This window comes from Harpia harpyja, chromosome 22 (assembly GCF_026419915.1).
Source record: "Harpia harpyja isolate bHarHar1 chromosome 22, bHarHar1 primary haplotype, whole genome shotgun sequence".
Lineage (NCBI taxonomy): Eukaryota > Metazoa > Chordata > Aves > Accipitriformes > Accipitridae > Harpia > Harpia harpyja.
The window spans coordinates 100991-120152 of record NC_068961.1 but is presented as its reverse complement, the minus strand read 5'-3'; the positions used below and the strand labels follow the sequence as shown (position 1 = coordinate 120152).

Here is a 19162-nt window from a genome sequence, read left to right as displayed (position 1 = left end):
TCTATTGTTTCAATCATAATGTTAGTTTCCAAACACAAAATTCAATAGAAAATAGCTAAGGTTTCTATGGTTATACCTAACATGATTCATTGCACCTAACACAATTCCCTGTGGTTACAGTTTTAACTTGTAAGTACAAAACTGATTTTTCCTTGTATTGTAACACCTTCCCTGTAGACGTATGTTGGTCTACATTGCATGCTATTGCAGAGTTCTTAGTCTACCAGTTACAGATTACTCCTCTCAGTTCTTGTGCATTTATGAATATGTATCTACCTATATACCTACTAAACTAACGTTTATTCAGATGTAATATGCAACTGCTACAGAAGTCAGCAATTTTGCCAGTTATGGTGTTTTCCCCCAGTCCGTTGTTTTACTATCCAATAAGTACCTGATGCCAGAGAAGGGGAATGTCAGAAAATAGACGAGTTAGGCTTTATATTAGAAATGGTTTTCGTAAGATTTAAGAGAACACTGTTTTGGAATAAGGATTTACATACCGCTCCCGGTGTTCTGTTGGGCTAATGTTTTGCAAGAAGCTGAAGTGTTTAACTTTCAAATGCTCTTTATGTAAATTGGCTTACCTATGAGTAATCTCTTTCAACTGTGTGTAACAAAGAAATAAATTTGCATATGTAAACATGTGCATATGCATATATAATTGTAAGTGCACAGCTGGGGACGATGCTTGTGTTTGGTGAGGGTAGACATACACAGAGGGACAGCAATGGGGAAAGAAGGACCTTTAAAGATAGTCTAGTGTTGCTCTCATTCTAAAGGTGAATGATCAACTTTCTGTATCATTTTTGACAAATGCTTGCCTAATTTATTCTTAAACATTTCCTGTAATTATTACTACTGTTGCAAAGATTGCTACGTGCCCTAATTTTTGGGGGTTGTAGTTTAAGCCCCATTATTCCGTGTCCTGTGTGCAGTGGATGTACACAGGGTGTCTTCTTTATAGCTACCTTTTAGAGTTTAAACATTGTTATTTCTCTTCAGTATTGCCCTTTCCAGGTTAAGCAGCTGTTTTTCAATTTATACTTTGAAGTCAGACTTTCGTACATCATTGAGCACCCTCTTGGACTTCCTGTAGACTCTCACCAGTTATACTACACCCTTCTTGAAAAGCAGTACATCATCTGGAGGGTTCAACAGGTAATCCGTGCAAATGTAGTGCTGCAAAAATAATGCTTGGATGTACTAACTCACTCAAGTGTGATGTGTGACAAGTAATCACTGGGCCTTTTAATTAGTGAGAAATGGTACATAAGAACTAGGTGACAGAAACAGGACATGAGGCTGGCATACTGGTCTTCAAGCTTGCAGTGCAGCTCCGTGGGCTTTGGATGACTAAATTAAAGCATGAGGCACAGGAGAGAACTGCTGCTGGATCTTAGTGAAAGATGGTAAATCATTTGGAGAGAGGTTTTCAAAAAGTCAGGAATTAAAGTCAGGTGCCCAATTCCAGATTGCCTATGAAATCACTGTGTGCTTCCCCCGTTTGTGTAACTTTGTGTTGTATATTGTCTAGCAGCTTTTATTTCAAAGTAAACAAAGTCACGCTTGTGTGATAGGTGATGTAATGATCTCATAATAATAGGCAAAATCTAAGTCATGGAAAATGTCAGCATTTGAAAGAGAGCCCTGATAAATTACTAGCGCCTTATACAACTGCCGGTTACCATGCCTTCCATGTTACAGCTGTCTTAATCATTGATGCTGTTTCCTCAGACTTGGAGCTGTAATACCTGATTTTTGTTTCAGGGTATATTATGAAGTTGCTGATGGTACTGCCTTAGCCTTTTGGCTATAAAGAATAGCAAATAATTTGTGGATTATCAGTAAGAGCAGCAGTCAAACAGCATTCTTTCCGAATCAACAGGGAAGAAAGCTGCACCAGTTTGTCTGGGTTCCCTAATAGCAAAGGTCTTTCTCACATTTATTGATCCTTTTGTATTTTCCAACTTGTTCAGGGTCAGTTGATGACTGCAGTGAGCTGTCCCATCTTTGAAAACTGCTTGTAACTGTGGAAAAGAGGTTTGTTGACTTTCTCGTGTGATAAGTAGACATTGAAGAAATTGTTTGCTGCTCATCTCTAAGTCAGAGACAGGAATTGGATAGATAATGTGTTGCTAGAAAATAAAATAGAACTGGGCCCCTTGAGACAGAAAATGTGCTGATGAAATCATGTAGTAGTATTATCGAGACATAGTGACTGTTTTCTCAGCTAACAAACAGATCCTATGCAAAAATAATATTTGTTCCAGGTAATTCTAGTCAGTCTCCCAAGGCAATGGATCTACTTTGCAAATGAGAAAAAGTGGACCTAAATATTGAAACAATAAGGGCTGTTTTTCTTCTCCAGTTCAAAATTGGCACAGCAGAGCCTATATAGTTTTCAAATCGTTAGCAGCTCCTTCACCTACTTGTTAGCAGACAGAGCAGAATCTGTACTTTCTCCTTCTCTATGGCTCTTGAAAGAAACTTGAACTCGTTTGCTTGTTGGAAAAAAAAAAAGGGATGTTGGATCAAGTGCAACTATAGCAAATACTGACTTTGCTTAAATTATTTAGAATTTTCATGTGTCGATACTCATTAGAAAAAATCAAAACTTGAAAAAATTACTATAAGGATTAAGCTATGAGATTGTTTTCAGGAAAAAAAGAGTAATAAATGTAACGTAGTTTTAGAGAAAGTAATTTTCATAGTACTTTGAGGTAACATAGCTGTCTAAACATGACGTTTAAGGAAAAGATACTTGGTGTCTTTATGATTCTTTTTGTGGCCTTCTAAATGAAAAGTCTGACTGTGTGAACCCTGGTTATCTGTGTTATAGAAAACTGATCTGCTTTGCAAGCTGAGATTATTCTGAAACAGAGCAAAGTATGAGACACATAGTCTTGTGGTTTTGGTTACTATCGTGTAATTTAAACAGACTGTATAACAGCCAAATCTTTTTGTGATTTAAAAACTTCATTTGACTGCATAAAGGATGAATATGACCCATGAAGAGTTTCTTGTGTTCATGCACATTGCCAGTGTTTTACTACTGAGAGAAGTCCTAGCAATTGTAAACAACTAGATGCTTCATCAGAATGTCACACACAAATGTATCTCAAATAATTTTTGTATCACAGCTAGTCTAAATGCATTAACTTTTTATGTAGGGAGCTGTTCCATAATAATCTATTTCTCATTTTATGGGATAGACAATGAAAGAATTTCTTGAAATATCTAAAAGGAAACATTGGATGAGAAAAGGGGAGAGACAGAGTGGGTTTTGAAGTGTCGATGCAATATTATAGATTGTCTTGCAGTTCACAGAGGAGAAGACTACTTTGGTTATAATACCAAAATATTTCTCTTCCACATCTGTAAGCTACACCAATTATTTTATGCTTAGAAGCTTAAAAGATCCTGAGAAGTTAATTTCAACCTCTTAATAAAGGCTACATGGCTAACATGATATTATTCCCTTTTTGTGGTCTAGATTAACACACATCTTTCTCAGTGACAACTATTGAACTGGAAGATTTATTTTCACATATCCTGGATATCAGAAATGGTAAGACTAAGTAAATTGTCAGAGGTTTGAATTTACAAGTCTACTGAAGCTTTTAAGTGCCTGATTAATGTTTAAGAGCAGAAGAAACCCTTCTGAATTCAGGTGGGACCATGTTTTTGTGAAGCAGCACATCTGGTTTTAGTAGACTCCACGCTAGTTTAGAAATGCTGTAACTACCTGATGTAAAGCAGTGAAATCACGTGAAGTTGCTCTTCTGATTTGTTTTGTGCATAAATTTCAAATGAGCAATTTGTCCTAGCAGGTTCTGTGTTGGATCATGTACTGTTTCCTCCCTCATAAAGCATAAAAACTGTCATAAATATCAGATTGTAAGTTGTGTCTCAATCAAAAGAAATTTGCTTACACCTCATCAAGAGGAAATTTCAACTTCTAGGTGATCCGGTAGTACACAGATCTAATAATAATGAAGATTGAACTACAGCTTCTGCACTTCATTGGACTGAAGCCAGGACGTACAGTACCTCACAGGTGCAAGCTTAGCTGTAACCAACTATTTTTGCCACCTTGTAAGTAATTTTTTTTTATCCTATGTTCAGTTTCAAAGTTATTGCGAATACTAAGCTGTGTGTATGCCGTAATGCAGTATGTTTATTAAGTTGAAATGAATGTTTCACAACAACACAAGATTTTCCATGGCAGGAGAATTTTGCCAGGAAGTGTATGTAACAAATCTATGACACTGCCAAATCACCTGTTTTCATCACAAGCGAAGATGCAAATTTTTTCAGTAAGACGTAGCTAAATGAAAAACATAAGCAAGAAAGAATCTATTATTGAACACAAAGGAACTAATATTAAACTGAAGTCAAGTTTTCACATAAAAATTCACTGTGCTTATTCTTGAAGTTTCAGATTGCATAAAAAGGGAAGGTATTTGTCACATTAAGTCCACAGGCATTTTCTAAGGTGTGGACTGCAAGAGCATGTACTTTTTGCTCCAAGGTTAAATTAGCATTTTATGCAAATGGTAGGAGCAGCTTTAAAAGCGAACTTCTTCACTATTTCCTGCTGAAGCCATCAATAAGCCTTACAAATAGTTGAAATTTACACCAAATTTAAAGCTAATAGTTTCCTCTTGCAAAGATTTAACTGTACCTTGGGGAAAAGTTGCTTCCCTTTGAGATTAAAAGGGAATTACTCCTACAGAGAATAGCTGTATGTAATATAAACTTCTCTGCCTTATATGCTAGCTGTAGGAGCCATGCTAACCTAAGGAAAAGCAAACAAATTCAGTGAGTCTGATGTACTTAAGAAATTATGTACTTCAGCCACCTTAAAAAGGCCACAAAGGTCTTGTGAAGCAAGATCCCCTTTGTATAACCAATGCATGCCTTGCTAACGGCTGTGTCCCTGAAGGAGAACTAAAACACTGCTAATAAGTGAACATCCTGCCCCAGGAGGCACTGGAAGTTGAATAATTGTTAATATGCATGAAGTCAGCAAAGATCTTCGGTAACTGGGGGACAGGTAAAGGTGGCAGGGGGAGATCGCGACCACCAACTCAATTCTAGACCAGAAAGACTTACCCCCCAACACACACTCTTCTTGAGCATGTGCTGTAGAATAAAAGAGCACTGTACTGTTAATTCGAAGTGGGGAAAACTTTAGCCCAATAGAAACTGTGGTAGATAAGCGACTACCAATAATAGTTTTGGGGAAGAACTTTGGAAACTAAATATGTATAACTGAACTGTATAAATTGCTTGCCTGTTGACGTATGAGGGGTGCTAGCTTTGTGAATTACCACCTAGCCCCCATCTTTGCACAAATGTGAATTGGAATAAAATACCTCTGCTCGGTGTGTATATTGGCGCTTTGCACACCGGGTGAACGACCCCACTTTGGGGACAACAAGTCCGCTCTACAGACCAACACGAAAGAGTAATATTACAAGAATGACATTTCTCAGCTACTCATAACAATGTTTTCTGTCTGCTGTTAAACATTTAGCTGAAAGTCAGCTATTGTTCTCTGATGAACTCTGGTTGTCCTCTGTGCTTAGAGTGGGATCGAGGGTAAAAACTGTCTGGTTCTGGAACCTTGGCCAGAGCTGTGAATGTGGAGTTCTTAGGGAAGAGCTGTTTTAACTTCATCTGTGTTCCTGCTTAACAAACAAGAGACCGCACTTGCCTTGCTACTGATTTTTATGATGTTTCTTTTCTCCATCTTTCTCTTTACTTTTCTGGCATGCTGAAGTCTCCCAGAGGAGCGGATGGTGTTGTGAGCGCTCAGGCACAGCGTATCCACTTTAGTTCAAATCACTGGCATGCGTTTCTTAGGCTGCTGCCTGTAAAAAGCATTTCACTACGGCAATACTCCCAAGTGACAAAGTGGATGGGTCTGATGGTTTAATTAAACCTCTCTTGCACTGCTGCTTTCCCCGCCCTCCTCCCCCATCAAGCTTATATCAAAGATCGAGTAATGAGGCAATCATGAAATGGAAATGTTAGTGGGTTTTAAGGCAAGGGGAACTGTTATTTGGTCTGCACTCCACTATGCCATGAAAGAGGCTTGTGCCAAGCAATTGCTAAATCAAACTTCATATGATTGTTGTTTATTACGGTAATGATTAGGGAAGAACCAAAAGTACATCATGGCTGTACAAGTGTAAAGAAGTAGTGGAATTTCTGTGATCTGTTCATACTGGATACACATTATTTGATGTATATGTATAGCTAATACTCACATACATAAGAACTGAATTGTTCTAGCTTGTGTGTACAAAATTTCAGATGACTGTATTGTGGGTACTGCAAATATTTGGAGAAATTAGTGCTGAAATTCTGAACCTGCAGAAGATAGCCACCACCTTGAAATACTTATTTTCTTCAAAGGTGTCATGGTCTAACCCCAGCCAGCAACTAAGCACCACGCAGCCTGGGGTGGGGGAGACCCTACAGTGGGCTGGGGGAGAGAATGGCGGGGGGAAAAAAAAGGTAAAACTCATAGGCTGAGATAAAGACAGTTTAATAGGACAGGAAGGAATAAAATAATAATGATGATAATAAAAAAATGACAAAAATAATAAAAGAATTGGAATACACAAAACAAGTGATGCACAATGCAATTGCTCACCACCCGCTGACCGATGCCCAGTTAGTTCCTGAGCAGCAATCCCCCCCGGGCCAACTCCCCCCAGTTTACATACTGGGCATGATGTCACATGGTACGGAATACCCCGTTGGCCAGTTTGGGTCAGCTGTCCTGGCTGTGTCCCCTCCCAACTTCTTGTGCCCCTCCAGCCTTCTTGCTGGCTGGGCATGAGAAGCTGAAAAAATCCTTGACTTAGTCTAAGCACTACTTTGCAACAACTGAAAACATCAGTGTGTTACCAACATTCTTCTTGTACTAAATCCAAAATACAACACTATACCAGCTACTAGAAAGAAAATTAACTCCATCCCAGCCGAAACCAGGACAAAAGGAAAGATATCCACTAATACTACCAGTGCTGTTTAATCAGAATGTTACATTATGGCATTTTCTTTTAATATCGTAGTGTAAGATTAGGATGGTACTTCAGTTTTTCACAGATATTTCACAGTTCACAAAGAATGGGAAGACAAAAGTACAAAAGCTTTATTTTATAATACAAACATCTATAAGAAATCAGTAGGAAAACGTCCAATGACAAAACTATCTTTGCTCCTCTTTGGTTATTTATCCCTCTTCTATCGGTTCTCCAAAACCTTCCAAGCATTTTAATTGTCTACTGTGTGTGTATCGGCTTGTGTGTTCTCCGTGTAAAATTACATGTGCAGAACACAGAGTGGTTTTGTCTTATTTGAGGCTCATGTAGCTAAATGCATAAAGGATTATCTCAGGTCTAACAGCTGCAATACAGCAAAGATTTATTATTTTACCTACGCAGCAGTTGTCTTAGGGATTATGGGTCTCTGATCTCATGAGTATAATATGCATCTAGATAATAGCTCACAGCTATTTGTGTTAGAGGAAATGATGGTTCATTCTTAACATTGAGATCACTGTAGCTTCTGAATTTAATATAACCATGGAAAATACAGTAATAACACACATATGGATGAGATGTTGCAGGACAACAAATACACAGAATATGTAAATCGTAGGTTACAGCCTCCTGTTTTAGAAACTGAGAGTCGGACTGAAGTATCAGAGGATGCCTTTTTAAAGGTCCTGTTAGTTATCTAACCCCACTTGTTTGCATAAGTGGCTAAAGAAATTTTTTTTTTTAAATACCCCAGAACTGTCTCAGCCTATTTTACGTGTCTAAATGTTACTCCTGCTGAGAAAGTAATAAGCAAGTCCTACGGCCTTCTCATGGCATCAAAGTGAAGGTATCTGGGCATAAGGACAATGACGAATGCTAGAGAGGGGAGCAGGGGCTTGGAGTGTGGCCTGCATGCTCCTGGGAAAGGACTCCTTAAACTACCCAAACCTAAAAAATTCTTGAGCTCAACTGGGTTTTAGCACTTTTAATGAATTCCAACTCTGGAGATGGAATTAACTTTTCACTCTGAAACTTGTTTTACAGTAGATGAGGGAAGGCCCACAGCTAGCTAAAAATCAGGTATTTTTAAAAAAGACTTCAACAGGAATAAATGTGCTAAATAAATATATTTAAACCGCTTGGTCCGTGAGAGTATAAATGTTTCTTGTCTTCCCGATCATTCAGACCTGACAAAGAAATCCTCTAAAATGCTGGCCAAAGGCTAGAAATCATGATGTAAGTAGTTTTCAGTGTAAATGAAATTAAAAGTGAATCCATGTAAACAGATGCCATTTGCTGAAAAACTTAGAACAGTTCATTGCGTAACTTGTGAGTGTTAAAAGGCTGCTAGCTGTAAGGTGGGAGCGCTACAAAGATGTACAGTCCAGGGAAATGGTGTGGGCGATCAGCAGGATTTGTTTCTGTTGAATAGCGTAGTTGTAGGTTTGCTGCTGAGCCTCAAGGCTGGTAATGGTGGGGGGGTGAAGATTAGCCTAAGGGTGGAAGATGTGGTTCATGCTCTTTAGGAGAGAGAAAGCGGTGGAGGGAGCAAGAATCTAGGCCCTGTCCACCCTGTGTTGCGGACTTGGCTTTGCTGCTTGAAAGCCTGTTTAATCAAACGCAGCCGCTATACTATATATGCTGTATATGTTTTAGTACTTCTCCAGACAGCTGTAATTAAAATGCTGGTGGAGAAGAATGAGTGCACCTTCTTCTTCCCCCACCTTAGTCTTCCTCCCCCACACTTGTTCTTTGAAGGCGGAGCAATGCTACTCTTCCCTGTCTTTGTAACAGGGGCAGACTTTGGTGTCGTGTATCTGCTGGTCCTGCTTTGTCTGCCTCCACCACGGATGAAATGTCAGAGGTCCCGACAGAAAGCTTGTCACCTGGCCGAGGGAAAGGGCATCCATTTGCAGCTCGCATCTCTCCTCCTCTGCTGGCACAGGTTTGTGCTCTCAGGCAGGGCACAGCCGTGGCAGCTGACTAGAGGGAGGCAGGTATTCTTTCTGTCATCTGTGCCATGAGCTCATGTAGCCTCATTTCCTGCCAGTTTGGGACTTGAATTTAGAGGCTGATGTCTGGTAAGAAACAAGTTAATGCTGCAGTCTTTCCCACAGTGGAGGGGAGGTTTTGTCACTTATTCCTACGAGTCATTTCATGAAACCTGCCTTAGTTTTGCATCTTTGTGCACTTTACCCTTTGCAATTCAGAAAAAGCTGATAAGGAGTTAAAAAATTATGAGGAAGTCAGGGATCCTACAAGCCTTATTTTCCTTTAGGCTGAAATACAGCAACAGCAGATCATTTCAGGCGGAGCCGGAAATGGAACTTGGGTATTGCATTGTGGCAGACCCCAATTTCATCCACTTTGCATTTCAGAAAAATAATTGACTCTCAGTCCTTAACTCTGTAATAGCTGCTCCTGCCATTCCGTTGGCATTGTGACTGTAAGGCAGCTTTTAGCTGGTGATTCACCAAAACCGAGTATTTGTCAGGTACCCCCTTAAAATCCAGGATGGCCCAGCTCAGGAGCAAATTGCCTGTTATTCTTTAGACTGTGCTGCAGGGCCTGTGCAGTAGGTATCTGCAGCTGTCTGAAGGGGCTGTATGGAAATCCTGTATTTAGAGCTTGCTGGTGATGCTGTGAGGGAAAAAAACGCGCATAGGATCATACAGCTGAAGATGGAATTACAATGCCTGTGTGCGATCTGGCTTCATGTTGGGCTGGCAAGTTTTCTCTCATTTCTTAAAATTTTGTGCCCGTATTTCATAATTCTACAATGCTGTATGTCAGTAATGCTTTTACTCCTTCAATTTAAAGTATTATCCTTTTTAAAATGAATGTTTAAATAAAACAGACTTTTGCTTACCACACAGCAAAACTGAGGAAAATGGGGAGGTGGGGTTGTTGCAGAAGAAAGGCTAATACTTTCTCTTTCTGGTCCCATTTTCTCATTCTTATGGAAGGTCCTTCCTGATCAAGCAACATCCTCGGAGAGCAAGCTGTGTTCTCTACCTGACCTGCTACTTTGTGCTGAAACTGTCTTCCCTGCAATGAGAATCAAGAAGAAAATACAGGTAGCGACATGGAGACAAGAACGAACTGAACGATTGCAGAGGGTTAAGATGAACAGGCTGCGTGCACCATTGCTTTCTTGCTTTCCGATGCAGTAGTGGCACTGTTTTTGTCCAGAAAAGGAAGACCACCCCAGTAAAGGAAATTCCCATTCATAGTTTCGTACGTCAGCATTGAGTTGCTTTGGGATCTCACTGTAAGAGCACAAGAGGAGAGCGAAGCAGCTGGCAGCAGTCAGAACAGAACTGCTTGGGAAAGGGGTGGCTTCTTTCCAGGCACAAAAGAGAAGTGGGATAATAGGCTGCAGTTATTTGACTTGTCTTCTTGGGAGAGATGCAGCTGGTTGTTACTTTTGTGTTGCAGGGTTATGTGAGGAAACAGAGACAATATGCTCAGGAAAATGTATCTATGTTCTACTGTCAGTTTAAACACCTAAGGAAATACGTATCACAGTCCCATATTATGAGGGTACTGAAGTGCCTTTACAACCTGCAGTGCCCTGGAGAAGTTTCACAATACCCATTTTACAGATACGAAATTAAAGTCAGCTTTGGAAATCTCCAGCACCTGAGAACTGTGTCTGGATTGTACAATACCTGTGCTGGCGATGCTATGATAGCTGTAGTTGGTGACTACATTTACAGTAAACTCTACAGTTATAAGCTATAAATATAGTATGGATGCTGTAATTATTAATACCACAGAATCGTTGTGGTTGGAAGGTGCATCTGGAGATCATCTAGTCCAACGCTAAAGGCAGGGTCAGTCGGAGCAGGGTGCACAGTGCTGAGTCCGCTGTATCCTGATAGCATATTTCCATACATTCTGTATGGTATGTTGTCGTGGTTTAACCCCAGCCAGCAACTAAACACCACGCAGCCGCTCACTCACTCCCCCCCACCCAGTGGGATGGGGGAGAAAATCGGGAAAAGAAGCAAAACCCGTGGGTTGAGATAAGAACGGTTTAATAGAACAGAAAAGAAGAAACTAATAATGATAATGATAACACTAATAAAATGACAACAGCAGTAATGAAAGGATTGGAATGTACAAATGATGCGCAGTGCAATTGCTCACCACCCGCCGACCGACACCCAGCCAGTCCCCGAGCGGCGAATCCCTGCCCCCCACTTCCCCGTTCCTATACTGGATGGGACGTCACATGGTATGGAATACCCCGTTGGCCAGTTTGGGTCAGCTGCCCTGGCTGTGTCCTGTGCCAACTTCTTGTGCCCCTCCAGCTTTCTCACTGGCTGGGCATGAGAAGCTGAAAAATCCTTGACATTAGTCTAAACACTACTGAGCAACAACTGAAAACATCAGTGTTATCAACATTCTTCGCTCTGAACTCAAAACATAGCACTGTACCAGCTACTAGGAAGACAGTTAACTCTATCCCAGCTGAAACCAGGACATATGTCTAAATATTTTGAAGGTTTTAATATTTTGTACCAGCCATGGAAACTGGTTTGCTGCTAGGTGACTGTAAAAGTGAGATTTGGTAAATAATTATTAGAAATCTTATACTAACACTATGATTGAAACAATAGACAAAAGTATAGCCAAGCAATTAACTAGTAGAGGTAGTTACTCATAAGTTTTGCAGTTCTTTGCTCTTATGACTAGATATTCCTGTACAATGTTGAATCTGACCACATGGGACTGAAACTGCGTTAAGCTTCAAGATCAAAGAACAAGGACAAGAATAAAGACTTCAAGGTCAGCCAACAAGAACTTCAAATGGGTCGGTGGTCATAAAAGCAGCCCTTCGTCTCAAATGGATCCTTCATTGCACGTGATCGGATGTAGGCAGTACTATGATAATCAGTTACAATAATTTTTATGTATATGTATACTAATCTGATTAATGTGTAATCAGTTACTCCATATAACCTGTTTGTGCTGAAGCTGTGGCATGTACGCTAGGTGGAATTATCCCCCGTGCATCCAGCGCTGCAATAAAGAATGCCTGCTTTCTAAAACTCCAAAACGAGTCTTAGAGAATATTTCTTTACAGGCCGTGAATTTCGGTATCATCAGCATGTGCTCCCCCCCCCCCCCCTTTTTTTTTTTTTTTTTTTTTTAAATGGTGCCACACATAGTCGCAGAGGGGTGAAGGCATGCACCTGAGCAGTCTGAGGAGGTACCTGTCAGCCAGGTTGGAGTTCAATTGCAAAGTAGCGTGAGGCAACTCAGTGATGTGTTTCTCTTTAGTTTTGCAGGTGCAGTGCTAGGCTTTCTTCAGAAATGGCTGAGCATTTGACGTAAGCTGGTGGAGGTGAGGAGTGGCACAGCAGGCCCCGTGGAGGTGAATGCTTACGAGCATAGTGGTCATCTTATCTCTCTGGTTTTCCAGGTGCCACAGGAGATGCTGGCTGGAACATCTGGTTCTGGATGCGGAACAGGTGTGTGGAGTCCATGGTACTTCTGAGGATAGTGTTTTTGTGGAAAAGGTAGGTGTTGGCTGGCATGACAGCAACATCCAGCACTCTTTTTGCAGATGATGAAGAGGCACCTGCTGATTGCAGCAACATCCCAGTTACACGATGTGGTCCTTCTTGAGGATGGATTCAGACCCCCAGCCCTCTGAAAGCAAAGCTGAAGGGCAAATGGTATGGGTTGTTGGGGTGGAGAGAGACTGCAGTGTAGGAGAGGCAAGGTGCTTAAAGTCGGTGCAGTGGAGAGGGATGTTCAGGATCAGTCGTGTTTTGGTGCAGAGAGAGGGTGTGGGGTTTATTCTGCATGAGGTGAGCATGTGCTGGGCAGGGCAGTTCCAACCTGTGTCTGTGTTGTGGTGTCATTTGCGTAGTTTGTGTTCTGTGTCCTATACCGTACTTTTCTTAGGTCTTGATGTTCACCCCTTGCTCTTTGTTCTCAATGAGCTTGGTGTGCACCTTAGTAGGCATCCGTAGCGTCTTGACTGCATCACCTCATTGTCATAGTGCCAGTCATGCGCTACTTGTCTAGCAGTTGAAGCCAGAAGAGTGGATCTGTCTTGCATGTTTTGCATCACAGTTGTTTCTGGATGGTCATCTTTGCAGCAGTGATCCAGGCTGCGTGAGCAGCATTTCTCATCTTGAGTGTTCAGTTTCCACGGGATCCTCTTCTGGGGTTTCTTCCCTGTGTCCTTATGGTCTTAGGTCTTAGTGCCTGGCTTCTTGGGCATCCATTGTCCCGGTTTGGACGCTAACTTTCTGTCACAGGCCACGGCCACAGGAGACTGCGTTTCCCAGGTCTGCCGCAGAGCATCTGCGGCGTGCTGCTGCGGCACCGCAGGGCTTCTCGTCCGGCGGCCTCTTCCCTCCCCCTGGAGCTGTTTGGTGCTCTTGCATATTGCGGTCAGGTCGTCTGCAGTGTCGGTCTCCGTGTGGGCTTGGGGCGGAGCCGTCCTGCCCGCGGCTCGCCCCGGGGCTGTCCCTGGGCGCTGCACAAGCTCTCCCTGCCCCCGGAGCCAGCAGTCCGCCGGGGCCGCGGCGCTCCGCTTCCGCCTCTCCGTGGCGGAAGGGCCCTTGAGCAGCGGGAGCAGCGGCAATAATGACGACGTTCCGCGCCTTCACCTGCGACGACCTCTTCCGCTTCAACAACATGTGAGCGCCCGCCGCCTTTCGCTCCGCTCCTCTCCTCTCCTCTCCCTGCCCCCGAGCTCGCTCTCCGCCACGCTCGGCCCGGCGGCGCACGCCAGGGGCTCCCGCTTCCCTCAGGCACCGCCGCCGCCCCCTTCCCGGGGGAGCTCGGGCCGCCCGGCGGGCGGGGCGCGGCCCGGGCCCCGTGACGAGCGTCGCTCTCCCCCCCGCAGCAACTCGGACCCGCTGATGGAGACCGTATCCTTCCCGCCGCCGCCGGCGGCCGCGGAGGAGGCGCGGGGCCTAGCGCGGGCGGCGGCGGCCCCGGCCTCGGCGGCGACGGCTTGGTCCTTAACCCAGCGCCCCAGTACGGGATACTCTTCTACCTGCAGTACCTGGCCCACTGGCCCGAGTATTTCGTTGTCGCCGAGGCGCCCGGCGGGGAGCCGGTGGGTTACAGGGAGTGCGGCGCGGCTCCGGGTGTTCCAGCCTTAGCCCCTCGCTGCGTGGCGGGCTCGGGAGGTTATAACGCGGGAGCTCATCTTCCTCTTCGCGTTTTGCAGGTGCCCGGCCGGGAAGGGGAATGTTACTTGTCACCTTCCCGTCTCATAAATGTCTAAGGGTATTACATAGGACTCGGAGCAGTGGTTTTCGGTTTGATGTTCCGAGCACACCAAGGAGTCTTGAATGTGATAACGTCCACCCAGGTGTTATACAGGTGAATGTACGTGTGCAAGCGTTTCTGTAATCCTGGAGTTAGGTCCCTGCGCTCAGCTCTGATCTCACACGCTGTCAGTCATCAGTGAGTAAAAACGCTGGGCTTGGGTTTTGCATTGTCCTGTGAGGGAGTGCTCTGGGTCTGGATGTCAGTTGCTTATTTGCTGTGGAATATTCGTGGTTTTCAGAAATCATTCTACATAGAGCTGTTGGGTTTGTTTAGTCCTTCCAGGCTTTTTTCCCCTCTTTTGGGGAGTGGGCGCGGGGCAGAATAAGGGTCTTTGCAGGGACCTGGGAAGTAAAGTATTTAACATAGTAAAGTTTAAAACATTCTCCATACCCAACCAGTTGCTTATTAGGAGTGACTGTGATGTTTATAAGAATACCGTGTGGAAGTGTGAATATTCATTAGTGAACTAATACCGGTTTGGCTTTGCGTAGAAAGGGGAGGAACTACAGAGAAATCCCCCAAAACAGCATTCCTCCCTCCCCCCTTTTTTTTTTCTTAAATATACTGTGTTTGCAGGGCCTTAACTTTCTGTTGCCAGTTTGGCAAAGCTTCCCAAGCTCTATTCCCCTATAGTCACCAAAAGTCTCCAGTAGTTGCTGGGATGGTGAGTTAGTTTGGGGCTTCTAGCCCTCTGTTCTTCCACCATTTTAGTCAGATCCTGAATTCTGCTCAGTTAAGGACTCACAAGAGTTGCTTAAAATTTGCATTTGGAAGTCATGCCTCAAACAATGAATTTGAAAAAACTTTTTTTTGCACTAGTCAAGACACTACTGTAATACTTGAGCAAAGTGACATTTTTAGTGGTTGCTGACTCACAGAATGATGATGTAGACATCTGTGTTTGGGCTTTGACCGCAATCATTGCAATGTGTCCTGGTTTCGGCTCGGATAGAGTTAATTTTCTTCTTAGTAGCTGGTACAGTGTGTTTTGGATTTAGTGTGAGAATAATGTTGATAACACACCGATGTTTTAGTTGTTGCTAAGTAGCGCTTATCCTAAGTTAAGGATTTTTCAGTTTCCTATGCTCTGCCAGTAAGCAGGTATACCAGAAGCTGGGAGGGAGCGTGGCCGGGACAGCTGACCTGAACTAGCCAAAGGGATATTCCATATCATAGAATGTCGTGCTCAGTATATAAACTGGGGGGAGCTGGCCGGGAGGGGCGGATCGCTGCTTGGGCATCGGTCAGCGGGTGGTGAGCAATTGCATTGTGCATCACTTGTCATTTCTTGGGTTTTTAAATTATTATTTTATTTTATTATATTCCTTTTCATTGCAATTATTATTATATTTTTATATTATTAGTAGTAGTAGTAGTATTACATTTTATTTTACTTTAGTTATTAAATCGTTCTTATCTCAACCCGCAAGTTTTACTCCCCCCCCCCCCCCCCCAATTCTCCTCCCCATCCCACTGGGAGGAGAGGGAGTGAGCAAGCAGCTGCATGGTGCCTAGTTGCTGGCTGGGCTTAAACCAGGACACAATGTTTGTTTATACATTCTTGGTTCTTTTGTAAAGATGTATAGCTGTGGCTGGTGCATTACTTCAAAGGTGCTACTGCGCTGATGTTCTGTATGTTCACAGTAATGGGTAAAGCAGAAGGCTCTGTGGCTAGGGAAGAGTGGCATGGACATGTTACTGCTCTCTCTGTTGCACCAGAATTTCGACGGCTGGGTTTGACAGCTAAATTGATGGAACTACTGGAAGAAATTTCAGAAAAGTGAGTACTATGCTTATCTTTAAATTTATCTTTTAAAGTAATCTTTCTACAGACACTTCTCTATGGCTTCGGTATTTGATTTGCATGAAACAGACCCAGAATTTTGCTTTAAGTAGTGTTCTGATTCGCTGAAATTCCCTGTAGTTAGAGAACAAAAATTGTGAATGTTGCTCGGCGGTTTTAAATCTCAGGGTTTCTCTGAAAGCTAACTTGCCAGAATGAGTAGGAAGTAGCCCGAATTCCAGTAGAGATACTGTATAAAAGGTCATTTTCTTGATAGGAGAAGAGGTTCACGAAATATCAGCGCTGTTTCCCAGAGGGCCTCCAACATACTTGGTCAGTAATTGTGGGCTTTATGCAATTCCCTCAGGCACAATCTTGAAACAAATTTTGTACGGCAGACAGTATCTTAGCTTACTTTCTGTCTTGTCCTTGGTTACTTGTACCTGCAGAAAATTTAATTTAGCATCAAATGAACCCACAGAGAAATGTCCCCAACTCATGCTGGTAGGGCAACCCCATTCTAGTTGGTAAAATTGGAAAATGGTACGAAGTTTTGAAAAACTTGCTTTGTGAGGAGAAGGGCTGTCTCCTGTTAGGCAACTGAATTTTGTGATTGATTCCACCACTTTCCCCAGCCATGCATTTTGAAGGATGCAGTCCCTAAGCCAATGCAATCTAAAATGTGGATTTTTAAAAAAATATAATTTCTTATGGGTATGAGGCTTGTGGGTGTCTGGTGTAAAAGAATGGTCATGTGACAAAAATAAAATGAAATTTGTGCCTACACTGGATTTGTCCCTTGGTAAAGGAATGCATCTGTTGTTACAGTGTGAGAGGTGTTTGATTAGCATACCACATCATCAGACCTGCTCTTGGTCTCATTGCGAGTTATTGGTTATTATTTAGAAATACATTCACCTGCTATTCCTTACTGTGGGTTTTTTTGTTTTTATTTTTTCAAAGAAAGGGTGGATTTTTCGTCAATCTCTTTGTGCGAGTATCAAATCAGGTTGCAGTAAATATGTACAAGCAACTAGGCTACAGTGTGTACCGCACGGTATTAGAGGACTACTCTGCTAGCAGTGGAGAGCCAGATGAAGATGCTTATGGTAAGTGCTTGTTCTGCCTCAAGTTGAGTGGAATGATTCTCATGTTGAGGGTTCCTGGGTTGGTTTGTATGATTTTTTTTTTATTATTTATTTATTTTTCTTAATGTGAAACAAGTTCATATAGTTGTTGATGAATGGGATTTTGTATACGCCTTTAGATAGCTTTCCCTACTGAAGATTCTGTCAGTTACAAAACTGAATCTTGCAGTTTACACTTTTTGTAGCATTTGCGGCAAAATAAACTACGAAACAAGAATAAATTAGTAAGTACAAAGACACTTACCCTGTAGGTAAAATGAAAATAAAAATGCAGTTTCTTACCTGATTTTTCTTTAAAAAAAAAAAAAATCCTTGTGGGTCCTTTCCAACTTGAGATACTCTATGATTCTATGAAGCCTTCTTGATTAAAAATGATCTTATTGTACTAGAGAATTCACTTAATGTGGCATTGTGCAATGACTGCCTTATTATAATAGCTTTTATATTGTCACAGATATGAGAAAAGCTCTTTCCAGAGATACAGAGAAGAAATCAATTATACCTCTGCCTCATCCTGTGAGACCAGAAGACATTGAGTAACTGTAAGCTGTGATTCTCAGGCAACTTACTAAGAGCACCAGGTTCCTTCTCCCCCCAGCCTCCAAGAACATACGGATGAGGAATCTTAGGCTCAGTGTTTTTCCCCGTGAAATAATAAAAAGCAATATTGAGAAGCTTACTAATCCTGCTTCTGTTGGTAATGGCTGCATACTCCTGCACTTACCACATTATTTTTCCTTTCAAATACTGGAAATTCAGAGACTATTAAAATGGAGTTACCTCATGTATGGTGTTTTCTTGGTTTTCTTTCAAACCAAAAATAACTGAAGTCAGTAACAGTAAAAACTCTTCAAATGCATTTATTCATGACCAATGAAAATACTGTACAATACCCAAGAAACAGAGCAGGGGAAGGCAATGTATTAATACTTGCATATAAGATAAACCTGTTATACATAATGTAGAAATATCTTTCCCCTCCTCATGGCACAGGCATGGGACTGAACTTTGGTTCACTGTTAATTTGAAAAAGCCAGACAACCAAAGCAGTCAAGGCTTTCTCTCCACCGTGGACCAGATTCAAGAAAAATTATGTGTTCTGAGTACCCATACATACCTTAACATGCTGTGTCTGCTGAAGTAATCTGCAGTAAAGATTTCTTGTTTTCTCATACTCTTCTTGCTCAATTTCAGAGTCAATGTAGGATTTCAAAAGAACCTGCAAAAGAGAAATCTCTCCTTATCTTCACAGCATCTTCAAACAACCCTATATCTGACACTGAGATAACGCAATTATTTTTTTTAAATGGAGAAGCATGGATTAATGTAGAATTTGCAGAAATGAAATTCAGTGATCAGAGTATTAATTGACTGTACAAGCTGGGATTAAGACTAAGTAATATCAAATCTTGTGTTTCTCCCTCCATGTTTTATTATGGGTTTTATACTCCTGCGTACCCTGCCAAGAAACGTGCTAACTTAGACGAGATACAGGCTAAGCCACTATGGTGAGCAGTTCTGTTCAAGCTGGTAGATTATGTACATTTTAATTAACCACACTGTGTAATAAATACTGGTTTTGTTCCTGTTTTCCTTGTATCCAGCTTTCCCTTTTTTCCTCACTTTCTGTCTGGTGTCCTGTCTCTCTTGTTCTGCACTTGTTCCATCTGCTCCCCATCCTTATCCTGTCCCCTATCGCTATTTTGCTCTCTCTTGTTTTTTCTTCTCTTTAAAAAAGTTCCCTGTGCCTTTTCTTTCACTCCCTCATTCCTCTGTCTTGTGCCATGTCCCATTTTTGAGGCCATGGAAGTGACATCAGGAGTGACGTTGTCAGAAGCAGGTCCTCCAGCCCATCACTGTTTTTA

General features: G+C 42.2%; 1 protein-coding gene across 7 annotated transcripts; it reads left to right on the top strand.

Moving 5' to 3' along the window:
* The first annotated feature begins 13394 nt into the window (after positions 1-13394).
* Positions 13395-18889, top strand: LOC128135179 (N-alpha-acetyltransferase 20-like). 7 transcript variants are annotated; one of them, XM_052773861.1, is made up of 5 exons: positions 13395-13723; positions 13933-14148; positions 16011-16146; positions 17113-17258; positions 17752-18889. In XM_052773861.1, the coding sequence occupies exons 3-5, from the start codon at positions 16013-16015 to the stop codon at positions 17835-17837; spliced, it is 366 nt and encodes a 121-aa protein (XP_052629821.1). In that variant the 5' UTR covers positions 13395-13723; positions 13933-14148; positions 16011-16012; the 3' UTR covers positions 17838-18889. The 7 variants fall into 7 exon arrangements, with proteins under 7 accessions (XP_052629821.1, XP_052629820.1, XP_052629825.1 ...); XM_052773860.1 differs by lacking the exon at positions 13933-14148 and having other exon boundaries at positions 13397-13723; XM_052773865.1 differs by lacking the exons at positions 13395-13723; positions 13933-14148 and adding an exon at positions 14169-14501.
* Positions 18890-19162: the final 273 nt, after the last annotated feature.

What these genes read in the sequence shown, in the direction of transcription:
- LOC128135179 (XM_052773859.1), top strand. Translation starts at nt 15,992, where the DNA reads ATGTTCTGTATGTTCACAGTAATGGGTAAAGCAGAAGGCTCTGTGGCT. An exon ending in CTGGAAGAAATTTCAGAAAA is followed by an intron (nt 16,147 to 17,112) that starts GTGAGTACTATG and finishes ATTTTTTCAAAG; the next exon opens with AAAGGGTGGATTTTTCGTCA. An exon ending in GCCAGATGAAGATGCTTATG is followed by an intron (nt 17,259 to 17,751) that starts GTAAGTGCTTGT and finishes ATATTGTCACAG; the next exon opens with ATATGAGAAAAGCTCTTTCC.